This window comes from Syngnathoides biaculeatus, chromosome 9 (genome assembly GCF_019802595.1).
Source record: "Syngnathoides biaculeatus isolate LvHL_M chromosome 9, ASM1980259v1, whole genome shotgun sequence".
Classification (NCBI taxonomy): domain Eukaryota; kingdom Metazoa; phylum Chordata; class Actinopteri; order Syngnathiformes; family Syngnathidae; genus Syngnathoides; species Syngnathoides biaculeatus.
Window position 1 is genome coordinate 23612702 of NC_084648.1, and position 17011 is coordinate 23629712.

Below are 17011 nucleotides of genomic sequence, written 5' to 3' on the forward strand. Positions count from 1 at the left end.
CACATTGTAGCCTGGGAGGTTGGTGGGACCAATATGAAGACAATACAGTACTCCCAAAGTTCCACCAGCATGGTAAATTTCCAACAAGAGATGAAAACACTTTCGACCTTGCAGACACCAATATTAAGCACGGCTACAGAACTACATCCCTCTCTCTTCTTCGCGAGTCAGACCACATCTCCTTGCTTTTTATTCCTTCATACATCCCCCTCAGACGATCCCCACCAGGCTCCAGTAACTCTCCACTTAATGTAAAGGAGCACCACATAAGGCGTTTGCTCCTGGCTGTGAATCCCGGGAATGCTGCTGGTCCAGACAGAGTAACAGGCAAGGTGCTCATAGCATGTGCCCACTAACTGTCCAGCAACTTCTGCAAGATCTTCAACCTCTTACCGGCCCAACCAAAAATTCCAAATGACAGGTAGGTGTGTATAGAGCTAATAGTTGGGGGGCAGACAGAGAGCTAATAGTTGGGGGGAAGACAGATTTATCTCACAGTTTATAACATATGTTATGCGTGAATTTAGAATAAATCCCCTTGGTCAAACCAGCAAAATATAACAAAGCATTTGTATTGTGTTTAAGACAATTTAATCACACACAATATAACACAAAACAACAACAAAAGAGAAGTACAGTTTAGTAGTGTGTAACTCGAACTAACTAGCTAAACAACGTATAGTCACCATAGTTGAATCCAATGTTCCAAATAGGCGTATGTTATTTCCAGCTAATATTCCGGAAATGTCAAAAAGGCAGTGTGGCGCCAGTTTACATGTGTACTTCTCCAAAAGCAGCATTATTAATAAAAAGCTCAGTCAACAGCGATCCTCCTCCTTATAGGGAAAAAAAGTAAAAAAAACAAGTTTCTTTCAGCTTCTCCCTTTAGGGGTTGCCACAGCGTAACATCTCAGATGAATGCTCATATTTGTTTGGCACAGTTTTTACGCCAGATGTCCTTCCTGACGCAAGGCCTCTTGGGGAGTAGAGGTCTCAGTGACATATGAATTCACGACCCCTGATTTACCAAAACAATGCTTTAACCACTGAGCTATTGGACCTCCCCATCCTCGCCCTTATAGGAACATTCTAGCAATCCACATCCGGTGACGACATCATCCATCCATCCACATCCATCCATTTTCTATTGCTTCTCCGGGTTGAGTCGCGGGGGAAGTAGGTTCAGCAGGGATACCCAGACTTCCCTTTCCCCAGCCACTTCTTCCAGCTCTTCCAGGGGATCTTGAGGAGTTCCCAGGCCAGCCGAGAGACATGGTCTCTCCACCATCTCCTGGGTCATCCCCGGAGTCTCTTTTCAGTGAAACATGCCTGGAACACCTCACCAGGGAGGTGTCCGGGAGGCATCCAAATCAGATGCCCCAGCCACCTCATCTGGCTCCTCTCAATGCGGAAGAGCAGCAGCTCGACACTGAGCCGCTCCCGGATGACCAAGCTTCTCACCCTATCGCTAAGGGAGAGCCTGGGTACCCTGCGGAGGAAACTCATTTTGGGCACTTGTATCCCGGATCTTGTTCTTTCATGGCAAGGTGACTTGTCGGCTAGGTAATAATATCAGCCTGAGCTAAAGGTTTTTTATTGTCTATTTGACACATCGCGTTTCAGATGGAATAAATGTTTGATCTAAAACAGGGTTGTCAAATTCAAATTCACAGAGGGGCAAAATTTTAAAGTGAACAAAGCCGCGGGCCAAGGTTGAACAAATGAACCTTTTTATATGGAACCAAACAAGTTTTGATTTAACAATGAAGATTGAACAAGCAAGGCTTATATAACTTAAAAGTACAGGCGTGCTAAATCGAGTTGCTAATACTACTATCAATAATAATAATAATAATAAACATATCAATGCCATATTAAATAAAATTTAAATAAAAATGGAATGCCTCCTTTGTGTTTGCAGCCTTCTGAGATAAATGTCAAAATTATTTTCTTACACAGGCTTATAAATTTGAAAATAAAAAAACATAACTAAGAATAAATCAACCATTCATGCCTTGGAGGAGCAAGAAATAATCCATGATCGCTACCATAGACGCTAATGACCTAGAGGAGGGGGCGTGTCTGCTCTGCTGTTGCTTTGTTTTGACGCGCCAAAACAACAGCAGAGCATCATGGGATTTGTAGTATAAGCAGTGAATGTGGCAGTAGAGCGCTGCCGCCGTGTAGTACCCGCGGGTCAGCTCTCATATTAATTTGAAATTGCCTCACGGGCCAAATATAATTACACTGTGGGCCAAATTTGGCCTGCGGGTCAGAGTTTGACACCTATGATCTAAAAGGACCAGACCACAGACATTTCCTCAGTCGGTGGATTTTTGTCCAAATGATCGACTCACTCTACAATCCACATGAGGCTTATCATGTTACCAATGAATTTGTCAGAAATTGACTACTTTTTCAACATGTAACAGTTAGGCTGTACTCACACAACCACCACGTCCAGGATCATTGTGTACATTACATCGGAGTACCTGTGTGTGTGTGTGTGTGTGTGTGTGTGTGTGTGTGTGTGTGTGTGTGTGTGTGTGTGTGTGTGTGTGTGTGCGTGTGCAGTGATGCATTGAAGAGCAGGCTGGAAATGTGTTTAACATTTTAAAAAGGGTTATGGGCAGAGCTAAATTAGATTTTAGTTTTGGGTTTAAATAAAAAAAAAATGTTAAACCTTTATCAGTGCCTACCATCTAGCCAGTTCCAACAACTGAAGAGATCGGTGTTGCTAAATGGACCAAACACGAACTAGGATCAGCCGCTGAACCTGGACACGGTTCGACAAGCTCAGCCCCCCCACAGAAAGTGCCAAAACTGCAAAGAGCTTTTGGTAAAAGACAAGTTGCGGAGGTATGTTGATAATCTTTTATTTCCTGAAAACTTTGAACACTGTTGACATGGTTGAATGAAAGCAGTATATGTCATTCTTGGCGAACAGCAAATTGTTTGAGCGTTCTCAACTAGAAAAAACAGATAATATTGTGTACAAACGGTGGCATGGTGACGCAGCTAGAAAGCCTTGGCCTCACAGTTCTAGGGACTCGGGTTCAATCCTAGCCCTCCCTGTTTGGAGTTTGCATGTTTTTCCCGTGCCTGTGTGGTTTTTCGCCAGCCACTCCGGTTTCCTCGCACATCCCCAAAAACATGCAACATTAATTGGACACTAAATTGCTCCCGGGCGTGTTTGTGAGTGCGGCTGTTTGTCTCCATGTGCCCTGCGATTGGCTGGCAACCAGTTAAGGGTGTACCCTGCCTCCTGCCCATTGACAGCTGGGAATGGCTCCACAGCACTCCCGTGACCCCTGAGAGGATAAGCGGCTAGAAAATAGATGGATACAAAGCTTTTATTTGTTTATTTATTTATTTGTGCTGGGTTTGTAGTTTCAATATAATGCTACTTAGCATTAAAACAAACAGTAATACATACTAGTCACTCACAGAATAGGAGACCTGTTAGGAACTTGTCAAAAATAGTTTGTGCACTATGAAATAAACCTGTGCTTTATCTATACATTTTTTCTTATTTTATAAACTTTGAACATTATTTTTCTTTATTAACTACAGATATTGCAGTAAGCACCTTCTGCACAAGAGGTTGACATCGAACCACAAGATGCTGAATCTTCATCTTTGGTACATTCCATAAGTTACCGGACTGATGAAGTGCCTATTGACAGCAGAGAGAATACTGCAACATGTATTTCATCCTCAGGTGGCCCCAAGATGCTCATATTGAAAGACCAAATAAGCAGTCAGTGAAAATATTATGGGAGAAACATATTCATACACAATGTAAGCATACAGTTCAATAAAAATGCAAGGATTTTTGTTCTGTGGTGTATGTTTACTTAATAAACAAACATATACATCGACATTTACACAAAGGCAAAACAAAATAATTCAGCATGTAGCGCATTTAAATCCTGTGTACTCTTGGCCATCTGCCACAAATCTCAGACAGCAGGATGGAAGTGGCATTTTTATCTACCTACAATTCCCAGCGCCTTCTCACAAGCTTTCTATAAGCAGTATAGACCTCAAAATAAGAAAATATACTCATGTGACAATTTTCCCAAATGGGACTTTGTTTGAACAAGCATTGATTGGACGAATGCTGCTTTTATAAGGAACAATAATAATATAAACAATTCTTTATGTTGAAAAATCTGACTGTAAATGGCAAAAAGATGGGCTGATTTGGAGAAATATTAATATTAATAATTTTTAAAATAGCTCTGTTTGTGTCATTGAAAATCCAGTCACTGCCGATACTGTTCCCTGAATTGGAGATCGACAACCTCAAGTACTCATAAGTTCAGACAGCTAGTAATAAAACCTGGGTGCACTGCAGTGGATGGTCTGGATAATCTGCCATTTTCTGGTGAATATGTTGACTCATCGCAACAACAACTTTCTTCTGTTGTTTCTATGGGTATCCAACATTTACATGTTTACCTGTGGATATAATGAAACAAATTTAAATCAGTTCACATTCACAAACTTCTACATCTCAAAGATCCATATCAGTCCCACACAGAACCACCCACCCCATTTACATTTCTATTTTTAGCATTTAGTGCCCAAACAAAACCACAGGATAGCAGTTTACAGTTTTCAGTATATAGTTTAGCGGTTTTGCTCATAACATCTTGAGAAAAGTGTGACTAAAATGGGGATGGACGGGTATGGGTACTGTCTGATTATGGCATCAGTTTACCACGTGAAATTATATTTCTGGTGAAGCATGTTATGACCAGCTATTGCTTCTTAAATTAACGTGACAACGTTTTAAATGGATTTCCTTCATTAAAATCCTTATTTGTGAAAATATACCAACTTGGACGAAATACATGGCGTTTGAATAATTTTAAAACAAGACCAAAAACTTAATATTTTCATTTGGGATTGCGAAACCATTTCTATTGATCAATTTATGGCTAAATAACAAACAAAAAAAAAAAAAAAAACCAACTTCACACATGCTTATCAGTCAGTGTTTCCAACAGAAGGCATGTCCTCCTCCCTGGGTCTGACTGCTAGCTTGGCACCTTCATCACCAGCTTTTTTGTCTGCATTTGAACGTGTGTTTTGTCCAACTGGCTCAAATTAAGAACCTTTAACGCCTTTATAAAGCTCGTATTCTTCACCGTCTTCATGGGACCATTCAGAATAAAGTTAATCGCTCCAAGTACCGGAAAATCCATCGTCATTCTCACATTGCAGTCAAACAGGAGCCATCTTGATCTCAACTTCTGACGTCACGTCCCTTCTCGGGTTTTTCCGCTGTGTGCTCGTGTATTTCAGGCGAATCCAGCAATGTGCGATAAATTTTTCAGGCGAATCCAGCAATGTGCGATCAATTTTTGACGATAATCGAAAAATAAAAATGTTTCCTTCAATAAGGATTTCAGATTCGAATTCAGCATAAAAGAACTGTATATCAGCAAAAGGTGCATTAAAGACTTGACATACCGTTTAAACTCCTCCCTGTGTGATTTTAATGTCTTGTTCATTGTAGGCATCCTCTACAAAGGGAACGGTGAAAACATATTTGTTTCCCAGCAACCTCCTGTCATCACCAGCATAATGGGTAAGAAAGTGCTTTTGTGCTTGATTGTTCTATGATAAACTGGAGTTTCTTGTTGTGAACCGTGAAAACACTCATCCATCCATTTTCCAAGAAACTTCTCCTCACCAGGTTCACAGGAGTGCTGGAGCCTTTCCTAGGTAACTTTAGGCAAAGGTCAGAGAGCACCCTGAACAGGTTGCCAGTCAGTCACAGGGAACATATTGACACCATCACCGAGCAGGAATTGAACCCACACTGCTTCCACCGATGGCGCAATCTGTAACAATAGATTCCAACGCCTTCTTGCAGGAAATGGACGTCGTCGTAGCATCTCTTGCCCCAGCTGCAATGGGCAAGCTGAGGGTAATAAGCTGCTCGCACCCCTTGCCCTGGCATGTGGAGCCGATGGAAGTGTGTATGTTGGAGATTTCAACTATATCAGGAGGATCTTCCCCTCTGGGAATGTTACCAGTGTGATGGAGCTGAGGTAATAAAAAAAAAGCCAAAAAACTAATTCCATGTCTGTACACTCATCACAACTGAGACGATTTTATTTTAATTGACATCAAATCTGTATATGTTCTCTTTAGTTTCAAGTATATTAGGTTGAAAACATATCTTCCCTATGTCATGTCTGTGTATGTGGGAGAGAGAGTAAGCTAGCACTGTCATTTTCCGGCAATGCAATCGTATGTTTTGGTATCAGAAATTGATTTGTTATAAACCAATATGAAACACTTATTGAGCAGCAGAATGTTCTCTGACTAACCGTAGATTAACTTCTGTTGTCCAATGGGGCTTTTTTTGCTGATGTTTTTAGTCACAGTACAACACTGGTCATGGTTTACAGATACTGACTCCAGTATGTCTGCGTTATGGGGCAGCAGGTGAGATGTAAGCCTCATCCCACAAAGAAAAACATAAACACCTGAAACCTGCCAAATGCAATTGGCAAATTATGTTATGGCCCAGCCGCACGGTGGATGACCGGTTAACACATCCCCCTCACAGGTCTGAGGACCGGAGTTTAGTGGAGGTTGCACTTCCTCCACGTGCTTGTGTGGGTTTTTGCCAGTTTGTTCCACACATCCCAGAAATTTGTGTGGTAGGTTGATTAAAGACTAAATTTCCTGTAGGTGTGAATGTGAGTGTGAATGGTTGTTTGTTTATATGTGCCATGTGATTGGCTGGTGACAAATGTAAATGGTAAATGGATTGCACTTATATAGAGCTTTACCTACATAAATCATCACAGTCCGCATTCTGCTGGGGGACTTCGATGCCCACGTGGGCAATGACAGTGACACCTGGAAGAGTGTGATTGGGAAGAACGCACGACTCCACCCCATCAGTACCTGAGTGGTGTTCTCTTACTAGACTTTTGTCCTCATCACGGATTGTCCATAAAGAACACCATGTTCAGGCATAAGGGTGTCCACATGGCCACTTGGCACCAGGACACCCTAGCAGTTCAATGATTGACTTCGTTGTTGTGTCATGGGACTTGCGACCGCATGTCTTGGATACTTGGGTGATGAGAGGGGCAGAGCCATTAACTGATCACCACCTAGTGGCAAACTGGCTCAGATTGTCAGGGAAGATGCCGGTCCAACGTGGCCCAAATGTATTTTAAAGGTTTTCTGGGAACATTTGGAAGAATCCCCTGTCAGAAGGAGTTTTAACTCCCACCTCCAAGAGAACTTTGCTCAACTTTTGGGGGTGGCGGGGGACATTGAGTCAGAGTGCCTCTGTTGCACCTCAAAGAAATACAAAATGTAGTTTTCAAATGACAGTCCAATACACAAGGGCAGAAATAAAATCCAAACATTTCTAACCCTCTGTGGGAAAAGTAATTCTTGTTTTTATCAAACGCTGTGCCATCATGTGTTCATCACTTTTCATTCCATAAAAAAAAAGTAGTTAATTTTTTTTACTCATCAGTCAACAGAATGTTTATCAAAAGTCTTGAGGATCACCATGATGTTTTTGGGCAAATGTAAGATAAGCCTTTGTATTCTTTGCTGACAGCAGGGGTTTTCGCCAGGAACTCTCCCATGGATGCCATTCTTTACCTTAACTGAGGCCAGCGAGGCTTGCAGGTCTTTAGATGTTGTTCGAGGTTCTTTTGTGACCTCCTGGATGAGTCATCGTCAAACAGTCTGGGGGTAATTTTAGTTGGTTGTTCACACCTGGGAAGGTTTGCCACTGTTCAGTTTTTTCCATTTGTGCATAATGGCTCTGACAGTGGTGCATTGGAGCCCTAAAGCCTTGGAAATGGTTTTGTAACCTTTTCCAGACTGGTGGGTTTCAATCTTTTTTTTTTCATTTCTTCTTGAGTTTCTTTGGATCGTGGTATGATGCATTGTTCCTTGAGATTTTGTAGTTTACTTCACGTTCTCTGACAGATTCTATTTAAGTGATTTATTGATTCAACAATATGGTGGAAATCACGTTTGGCTGTGGCTTATGAAATTGAACTAAACTGTCCCAAATTTGTGGTTAGTCACAATGACTGTAATTTCACAACAGGGTTTTCTACAGAGGGTCCGAAAGGTTTGGATTTTTTTTTGTGCCTTAATAAATTGAATTGTCATTTGAAAACTTAATTTTAAATGTCCTTGAGTTGTTTCAATAGGTTTGATGATTTGTGTCTAAATTTGTGTCTGATAGATATAGTAGTATTCACATTAATAGCAGTTCAGTGTGACTAATTAAGTCACGTTTTCAGTAAAAAGACTTTATGGCGACATGTCAAACAAGTTACTAGTTGAAGCAGTAGATTCTCAGAAAACCAGACCCAGCATTCATGATATACACACTCTTAAGCCTGTGCAATTGGGAAATTTGTTGAAAGGGACGTGTTTAAAAAAAAATGGAAGTGTGGCATTCAGTCAGTGAGGTCATCAATTTTGTGAAAAACAGGTGTAAATCAGGTGGCCCATATTTAAGTATGAAGATAGCAGCTGTTAATTTTCATTTCTCCTTGTAAAAACTGAGGAAATTGGGTTGTTCAAGACATTGTTCAGAACAACAGCATACTTTGATTAAAAGTTTCATTAGAGATGGGAAGCCTAATGAAAAATATATAAGCTGTTCAGGTAAAATTATCTGTAATGCCTTAAAATGGAGAGCAAAACAGAGATATGTGTCAGAAAAAGTAAAACAACCATCAAAATGGATCGCAGAGCAATGAGAATGATGAAGACTCAGCCAATGATTAGCTCCAGGATGATCAAAGACAGTCTGGAGTTACCTTTAAATTCTGTGACAGTGAGAAGACGTTTGTTGAAGCTAATCTATTTTCAAGAATCCAGCGCAAAGTCCCTTTATTAAACAAAGGAATGTATAGAAGAGGCTTCATTTTGTCAAAAAACATGAACTGGCCTAAAAAGAAATGGAGGAACATATTTTTGACTGATGAGAATAAATTTTTTTTCTTTGGATCCAGGGGGCACAGAGTTTGTGAAATGACCCCCAAACTCTGAATTCAAGCCACTGTACACAGTGAAAACAGTGAATCACGGTGGTACAAGCAAAATGATTTGGACATGTTTCTCTGACAATGGTGATGGGACCGTTTATCGCATTCCAGGGATCATGGATCGGTTTGCATATGTCATAATACTTGAAGACGTAGTGTTGCCTTATGCTGAAGAGGACATGCCCTTGAAATGGACAATGACTCCAAACACACTCGTAAACATGTTAAGTCTTGGTTCCGAACCAAGAAATTTAATGTCATGGAGTGACCAGCCCAATCCCCGGACCTTAATCCAATCGAGAATTTGTGGGGTGACAGAATGTTGTTTATGAAGCAAAAACAAGAAATGTAAATGTGGGGGATGATTGTCAAAGGGCCACCTGCACCTGCGATGAAAATTTCAGACCCCTCTGTGATTTCTAAGTGGGAGAACATGCAATATAGCAAAGTGTTCAAATACTTATTTTCTTCACTGGAAATAAATCAATAAATAACTTTCCATTCAGTTCAGCAACATTAACTCAGGAGCACAAGATACAAAACACTTTAACTTACAAAACAAAAAGGAACAAAACAATTTGTTTTTTTCTTTTTTTATCTCAATGAGAAAGTCAGTATTAATGGCTACAGTGAGCATGATTTGCAGTGCATAGCCTTTCGAAGTGAGGTTTGAAGCATGATACTGCAATTCTCAGCTCCTGCTCAATTTTTTGGTGGGACCTGTACTTAGTCTTTAATGCAGCAACAGCATTGAAGCAGGCAGTATCTGCTATTCTGCTCTGGTGTGGATTTTTTTTTTTGCACTAACCAATTTGGTAGGTACGCTACCTTATATGATGTTAGCAGTTCTCGCTGGTTTACTGAAGTAGCTTTCACAAAGCGGGATGATTGTTGGCAATATTAAGCATGTTTTCGCAAAAAACAATCCAGCGTCTTATCAGCATGACTGGGGTGTAATGTCTTTAAGTGCCACATTAACTTATTTGGTGTCATGCTGTCCGCTGCCAACATTTTTTTCTTTCCTCGTCTCCCACTGGAGTCAAGGTGAAACCCAAGCGCTACATACGCTTCGTCATATTTCCTCGTCTTACCTTTCGGGTGAGTTTCTTTTTTCTCATTGTCTTTGTGTCATTCAGCCTTTCTTTTAATCTCTGTTAAAAAATAAATCATGTTGTCTCATTTGGGTTCATTTTCTGTACTTTAGATCGCCTGCTTGGTGCAATAAAAAAAAAAAAAAACCTACACCATAAGCTAATACTCCGTGCGCACACTCTGACAATGAGATCACTACTCCCAACTACTGTAGTGGATGCGCAATTACACTTTATTTTCGTACGGCTTAAAGAGCATGTTCCCCAGGGACACATGCGCCCCCTCCACCCTCCACCCCTGCAATAGCACCGGGGTGAGTCCCACTATTTGAAAAGCTGTCCAACTGTCCTTTGTCAACAGTTGAGACCTTAAAGTTCTTGGGAATTACAGTCTCCCAGGACCTGAAGTGGGAGACAAATATCAAGTCCATCCTCAAAAAAGCCCAACAAAGCATATACGTCTTGCGGCTTCTGAGGAAGCATGGCCTGTCACAAGAGCTACTGAGACGATTCTACACAGCGGTCATCAAATCAGCACTATGTACCTCCATCACAATCTGGTTTGGGTTGCCACAAAAAAGGACAACAGCAACAGACACTCAAAACAGCTAAACGGATTGTCGGCACCACCCTATCCACCCCTGAAGACTTGCATGCCACTTGAACTAGGACCAGGATTGGCAGGATCCTTTCAGACCCTCCACATCCTGGCCAGCAGCTATTCCAGCTCCTTCCATTAGGTCAGTGCAAACCGATCAATGCAAATGAAAACTAACAGGCATTCAAGCAGTTTTTGCCTCTTGCAATTAAATCATTAAATTCTTGATCAGCGGAGGAAATGGCTGGGGAAAGGGACGTCTGGGCATCCCTGTTAAACCTACTGTCCCTGCGACCTGACCTTGGATAAGCGGTAGAAGATGATTGAATGAATGAATGAAAAATTAAAAAATATTAACGTTTTGTATTTCAATGTAGCAAGGTACAAATAGAGTTCGGACGGAAAAGCAGATATATCTATTTTTGTTGTTTCTTTAGATTCTTTGATTTATATAAATCAAAGCAGTGTAGATTATTTGATATACATCAATCATATATAAGTGACTCTTCAAATAAATTTGTGTTTCCACTGTCCAGTGTGCCACCAGAGGACAACACATTACAGTCTTAACTCTTGAGCCATAGTTCTCATCATTAAGTTTGATGACTTTCAACTTAGAGATATATAACAATGACCAATTTTTTCTAACTCCCGTTTTCTCTGTTTTTTTCCTTTGCTTGCATTTGATAAAGAAACAAAGATTTCAGACATAGGTAAGATTGGTTCATCACTTCTCATTTCACTAACAAAGCATGCTTTTTCCATTTTTCCCCTCAAGCAAATGATCATGTTCTCATCCCTGCAAAGCTTCAACGCAATGCAGTAGTTTCTCAACTAGTGGCCCCTACTTTCATCAGAATGAGTTGACTTGATCACTGGATGTGTCCTCAACTTGAACAAATAAACTCTTCTCTCTATATAGATTCTCCATGGAAAAGGGGTATTTAAAAAATTCCCATACACCATAGATGCAATGGTTATACGCGGACACTAAAAAGTGAACACCTGGGCTCATATGAACTATGCTGTAACCTGCTGAGTGTAATGTTTTGACTTCGTCTTGTAGAATGAAAACGAGCAAAGGCACATAAAACACGTTCACAAGAGTGCTGGGATTTCACAAAATGCTTGTCCCTTCTCCAAGCTCCAACGTATGGAACTCAGTTATACAACACCTACAACACTTGTTCATTCATGAGCCAAATAAATGAGACCACATTACCGATTAGAACATTTCCTATAGCTGGCCATCAAGCCAAACTGAGTGGGGGGTTGGGTGGGGGTGGGCTTGATGACAGAGGTATAGAAGAACCAAAAGATAACTGTGGCTGAGCTCCAGATGTATTATGTAGGACTAGATGTTCATATCCGTCCATTTATGCATATTTCTGCTCCGATGAGGCTCTGTAGGATGTTCAAATAAGTGATGGCACCGTACGGGTTATCAAGTGGGCTTCCTTCTGTCATCAAGTGATTCGCTGATAGGCGCACGATACTCTCGAGAGGGTTCAGCAGTGAATCCCACTGTCCCAGGTTCACCCTCTAGGTACCATCAATTCTCCTGAAGCCCCAATTGGGGTCTTTCCTCTTGATCCACAGCCACTGGCTGGCCTTTTCCACCGCCTTGGAGACATCTCTGACTGCCTGCCGATGGGCCTTCCCTCCGACTCCCATCTCTCTGAGTAGCCGGATGTTGAGGAGCCTATAAACCCTCTGCAGCCAACTTCCACTGGGCATACCTGTGCTCTCCAGCCTTGCTGTTGCACTTCAGCTTCAAGTCCGCTCATATGCCTCCTCAACTGGCCCCTACCAGGGCATTGTGAGCTCGATGATGTAGACGAGTTTGAGAGAGCCAGACCAAAGCACTAGATCTGGTTATAGGGTGGTAGTCGCAATCTCAGCTGGAAAGCAGAGCTTTTTGTCCAGGTCTGCTAGCAGCTTCCAGTCTCGTGCAATGCCCACTTGTCCGCTGTCTGGTGGCTTGTTGGTGTGGCTGGTTTGACTCTTTCCCCTCCCGAATAAACAGACTTGGTTGCCAGATGGCTGACAAGGGTGGGAGCGCATTCACCCTCATCCGCTGGTTTTCCTGAACACCAGCGAGACACTTCAGCACTTGGTTGTGCCGCCAGGTGTAATGGCCTTGAGTAAGGCTGGTCTTGCATCCAACCAGGATGTGCTTCAGTGTTGCAGGACTTGGGCATAATAGTCACTTGGGATCTTTGGCATACCAGTGGTTTAGGTTCGTGGGAGAAGGCAAGACGTCATATACAGCTCTGATGGTAAAGCTTACCCTGAATGCCTCCATCTCCTAGAGCTCTTTCCAAGTGATCTTCCTTGCCTGCACTCCTTCCTAGGCCAACAACTGCCCTTGCTTGGCAGGCCACACAGCTTGGGCGCACCTTTGTGCTTCCTCTTGTCGACATATCTCCTGGACCACCAGCTTGCGCCGCTCAGCAGTATTGGCCTTGCTCCATACTGGCATTTTGGCCCTGACCCCAAGGCAACTCCTCCCCTCCTGCACTCGGCCAACGATGTCCTTGTGTCTGAGTGCTGCCTTTGCCTGTTCATTTGCAACTAGTGGTGTCCGCTTCGAATGATGAGTTCCATCCCAAGAACACCATCCCTACTGTGAAGCATTTGGGTGGTAGCATCATTCTTTGGGGGTGTTTTTCTGCACATGGGACAGGACGACTGCACTGTATTCAGGAGAGGATGACCGTGGCCATGTATTGTGAGATTTTGGGGAACAACCTCTTTCCCTCAGTCAGAGCATTGAAGGTGGGTCTTTCAACATGACAATGATCCGAAGCACACAGCCAGGAAAACCAATAAGAAGAATATCAAGATTCTGGCATGGCCAAGCCAGTCTCCAGTGTGGGTTTTCTCTGGATGCTCCGTTTTTCTCCCACATCCCAAAATTATCCATAAAAAATGGAGACTCTAAATTGCCCCCAAGGTGATTGTGAGTGCGACTGTTGTCTGTCTCCATGTGCTTTGTGATTGGCTGGCAACCAATTCAGGGTGTACCCCTCCTGCCCGATGACAGCTGTGATAGGATCCGGCACTCCCGAGACCCTTGTGAGGATAAGCAGCTCAGAAATGGATGATGAAATGATGGATGTATGTTTCTTTGCCAGTCACGATAATTGTACACTTTGCTGGAGAAGCATTACAAACAAATTTATTATTCGAGCAGCACATAAAACTGCCCAGTGTTTTGTCAGTAATGAATAAATGTGACAAGGGAATGATAATGCTGATATTTTGGAAAACTCATATCTTTAAAGCACACTTTTAAAAGCTTCTTTTAGCGCTGCCAAATTTGGTCATTTAAATGAACAGAAAAACACACAGGGATAACACATATACTAATCCCAACAATGATATTTGAGTGAAGCAATAATGAATAAAAAGATACTAAAAATTTACAAATTAAAATAAGGCATCATTTTTTTGTGGTCCAATTGTAGTATTTAAAAAAAAAAAAACATAATGAAACCCTCCTGATTGTAAACAAACTATTTAAAATCTCTTTAAAAATCTTTCAAAAAATATTTTTTGCATTGTTATTTTACAATACTTTTTTGGATCATTGAAAGAAAAAATATCTGTTACAGATGTTGGACGTCCGTGTACACGTAAGGGCTCTGGATTAAAAGGCACCTTGTCCATTTCAGAGAAAATTTAAGACTAAATGTGCATTATAGTTGTGAAAATACGGTAATTGCGATTAAATTCAATTAGAATTGATTTAGAAATTAGTTAACGTCATATCTCCCCTCCATTCATTATAGAATTCTTCCTTCAAGTTTTGCTTTCTTTAAAAGACCTAGTTTTGCTCCAGGATCTTCATCTTCATATTCCAATTTTTTATTTGTCCTCCTTCTTAGGAAATCATGACTCTTATGACATCATTTTGTATTACATTTTCGATCTTTGTCGTTTTGTCTGTCGCACTATCCTTGTTTCTATTATTTTTTGGGTCATTTTACCTTATGTATAATATATCCTGGAATATTCAGATGATCAAGTGGCATCCACATGGTACACATCCTCAGGTGGCATGTTTCTGAATTCAACCAAACACATAGATATTGAGGCTTGTCTCCAACTACAGCGGTTCCTCTACTTACGAAATGATTGCGTTATGGAAGTCGTTTCGTACCTTGAATTTTTCGTAAATAGAAACACATTTTACCATGTAAATAGTCTAATCCAGCTCGTCCAAAAACAACCTGTGTGGTTAGTCTTCCAAGCAGCATAGTTCCCCAGAGCAGCGGTGAGGTCATGATAAGAAGCCTCGTTGTCCGTTTTTCTCGTCTTTATTTAGGTAATCCTTAAACATTTCAGATTTCCGTGTCACAAAGGACACAAAGAGTTCGCGTCACATGGACCCAAGAGCATTAGAGGAAACCGCGTCACATCATAAGGACTTAAAAGAATGAAAGGAAACAGTGTTACAAATCCTGCATTATAACACCTTAAAAGCATAATAGCAAAATAAAGAGAGCAAAGAATAAAAATACACTCACACATAACGCCTGTGATTGGGTGGCAACCATTTCAGTGTGTACCCCGCTTACTGCCTGAAGATAGCTGGAATCGGCTCGAGCACTCCTTGTGAGGATAAGCGGCTCAGATAATGGATGGATGGATAGATGGATGGATGGTTTTCTGAAGTGTTTCTGAGCCCATATGGTGATATGCTTTACACATTAATGTTGTTTTTTGATGGAGTGTAACCTGAAAGATCGAAGGTCACGGCATTCAATGTTTGTTTTTGGCCTTGCCGGTTACATGCAGTTATTTCTCAAGATTGTCTGAAACTTTTGATGATATTATGGACCGTAGATGATGACATCCTTAAATTTGGGGTTTAGATCCCGGACCCGTCTGTGTGGAGTTTGCATGTTCTCCCCATACTTGCATGGGTTTTCTCCGGGCACTCCAGTTTCCTCCCTCATCCCAAAAACATGCATTAATTGGAGATGCTAAATTGCCCCTAAGTGTGATTGTGACTGTTGTCTGTCTCCATGTGTCCTGCGATTGGTTGGCAACCAGTTCAGGGTTTACCCTGCCTCCTGCCCGTTGACAGCTGGGATAGGCTCCACCACTCCCCATGACCCCTGTGAGCATAAGCGGAGAAGAAAATGGATATATATTTTTTATTTAATTTTTTATTTTTTTAATATATATATATTTACTTTTTAGATTTTGTAGACTGGACGATTCGTCACTTTAAACTGCTCCCTTTGCAGAATTGACTTTGCACTTGTCTATAACGGGAACCGCAAACAGGTAACGGCACTCTGTTCAAGCTTAAGACAATGTGGGACATAAACACACTTATCTGTTATATATTATAAATGAAGATTTTTCATCTTGCACGACTTTTATAAGGAATACTTCCTATAAACAGAAATGTCTTTTTCTTTGTTCTTGTTGCTTTGTTGTTCTTTGTTTTTAATGTCCAACTGCTGGAGAATAATTCCTTGTGTGTTTTTACACACTTGGCCAATAAAGATGATTCTGATTCTGTGTTTTGCCAGTCATTAATAAATGTGATGGATGGATGGTTGGATAGATGGAAGTGGGGGTTGTACATTTGGGCTTTCATTGGTGGTGAGAAATACAGTCATTTCTCTCAAGTCAATCTAATTTTTGTTGCCTTTATTCTGCATATGCAGAACCATTGCTAACCATTGAGCCGTCTGGCCAGTGTCAAGTATGTATCCATTATATACTCCATTAAATGTACAGTCCTAACAAATACAGTTTTTGTCACCAAGATCATCACGCTTTAATGCAGAAACACTGGGGTGCCCTGAGAAGTTGGATACTAATGAACTGTAATATTCAACCAGTTTTTTTAAATCTCTCCAGGCATTCAAGTATTTAACTATCATCTGACATCTGAATAAATTATACATTTTACAATTCACAGCTCTCACAATGTCATCAACTGCTGCCTTGTTACTTCATCTATTCATTCAATGTCTGTTACTTAGGCTAGGTTCACACTGCAGGGCATCATCCCAAATTCAGTTTTTTTTTTATAACTGATGTTTTTATCTAGTCCTTCAAATTACAAATGCGACTTCTCATGTTAGGACACTGTGTCCATTTAGTGACATACATGCACACAAAACAGACACCAGGTTGCGCGTGAACACAAACAGGAAGCACTGTGTGTGTTTATGGAAGGATATCAAGCCCCTTGTATATCTTAAAACTTGAACTGTAATGAGAAACAAATATATTGA

General features: G+C 41.1%; 1 protein-coding gene and 1 long non-coding RNA gene across 9 annotated transcripts in view; one reads left to right on the plus strand and one right to left on the minus strand.

Annotated features, from left to right (window-relative positions):
- tenm3 (teneurin transmembrane protein 3) overlaps positions 1-17011 on the plus strand; it is a 338666-nt gene that overhangs the window by 211356 nt on the left and 110299 nt on the right. For 6 of the 8 annotated variants that reach the window (XM_061830594.1, XM_061830598.1, XM_061830596.1 and 3 more), the window contains 3 exons: positions 5528-5599; positions 5888-6065; positions 11441-11461. In XM_061830594.1, the coding sequence (XP_061686578.1) occupies positions 5528-5599; positions 5888-6065; positions 11441-11461 (271 nt within the window). The remainder of the gene's footprint in view (positions 1-5527; positions 5600-5887; positions 6066-11440; positions 11462-17011) is intronic. The other 2 variants (XM_061830595.1, XM_061830597.1) reach the window with 1 other exon arrangement.
- On the minus strand, positions 3823-15045 carry LOC133506452 (uncharacterized). Its single transcript, XR_009796495.1, has 3 exons — positions 14914-15045; positions 14741-14817; positions 3823-4464 (listed from the first exon to the last, which is right to left on the minus strand). It is a non-coding gene; the product is annotated as an uncharacterized LOC133506452 (long non-coding RNA).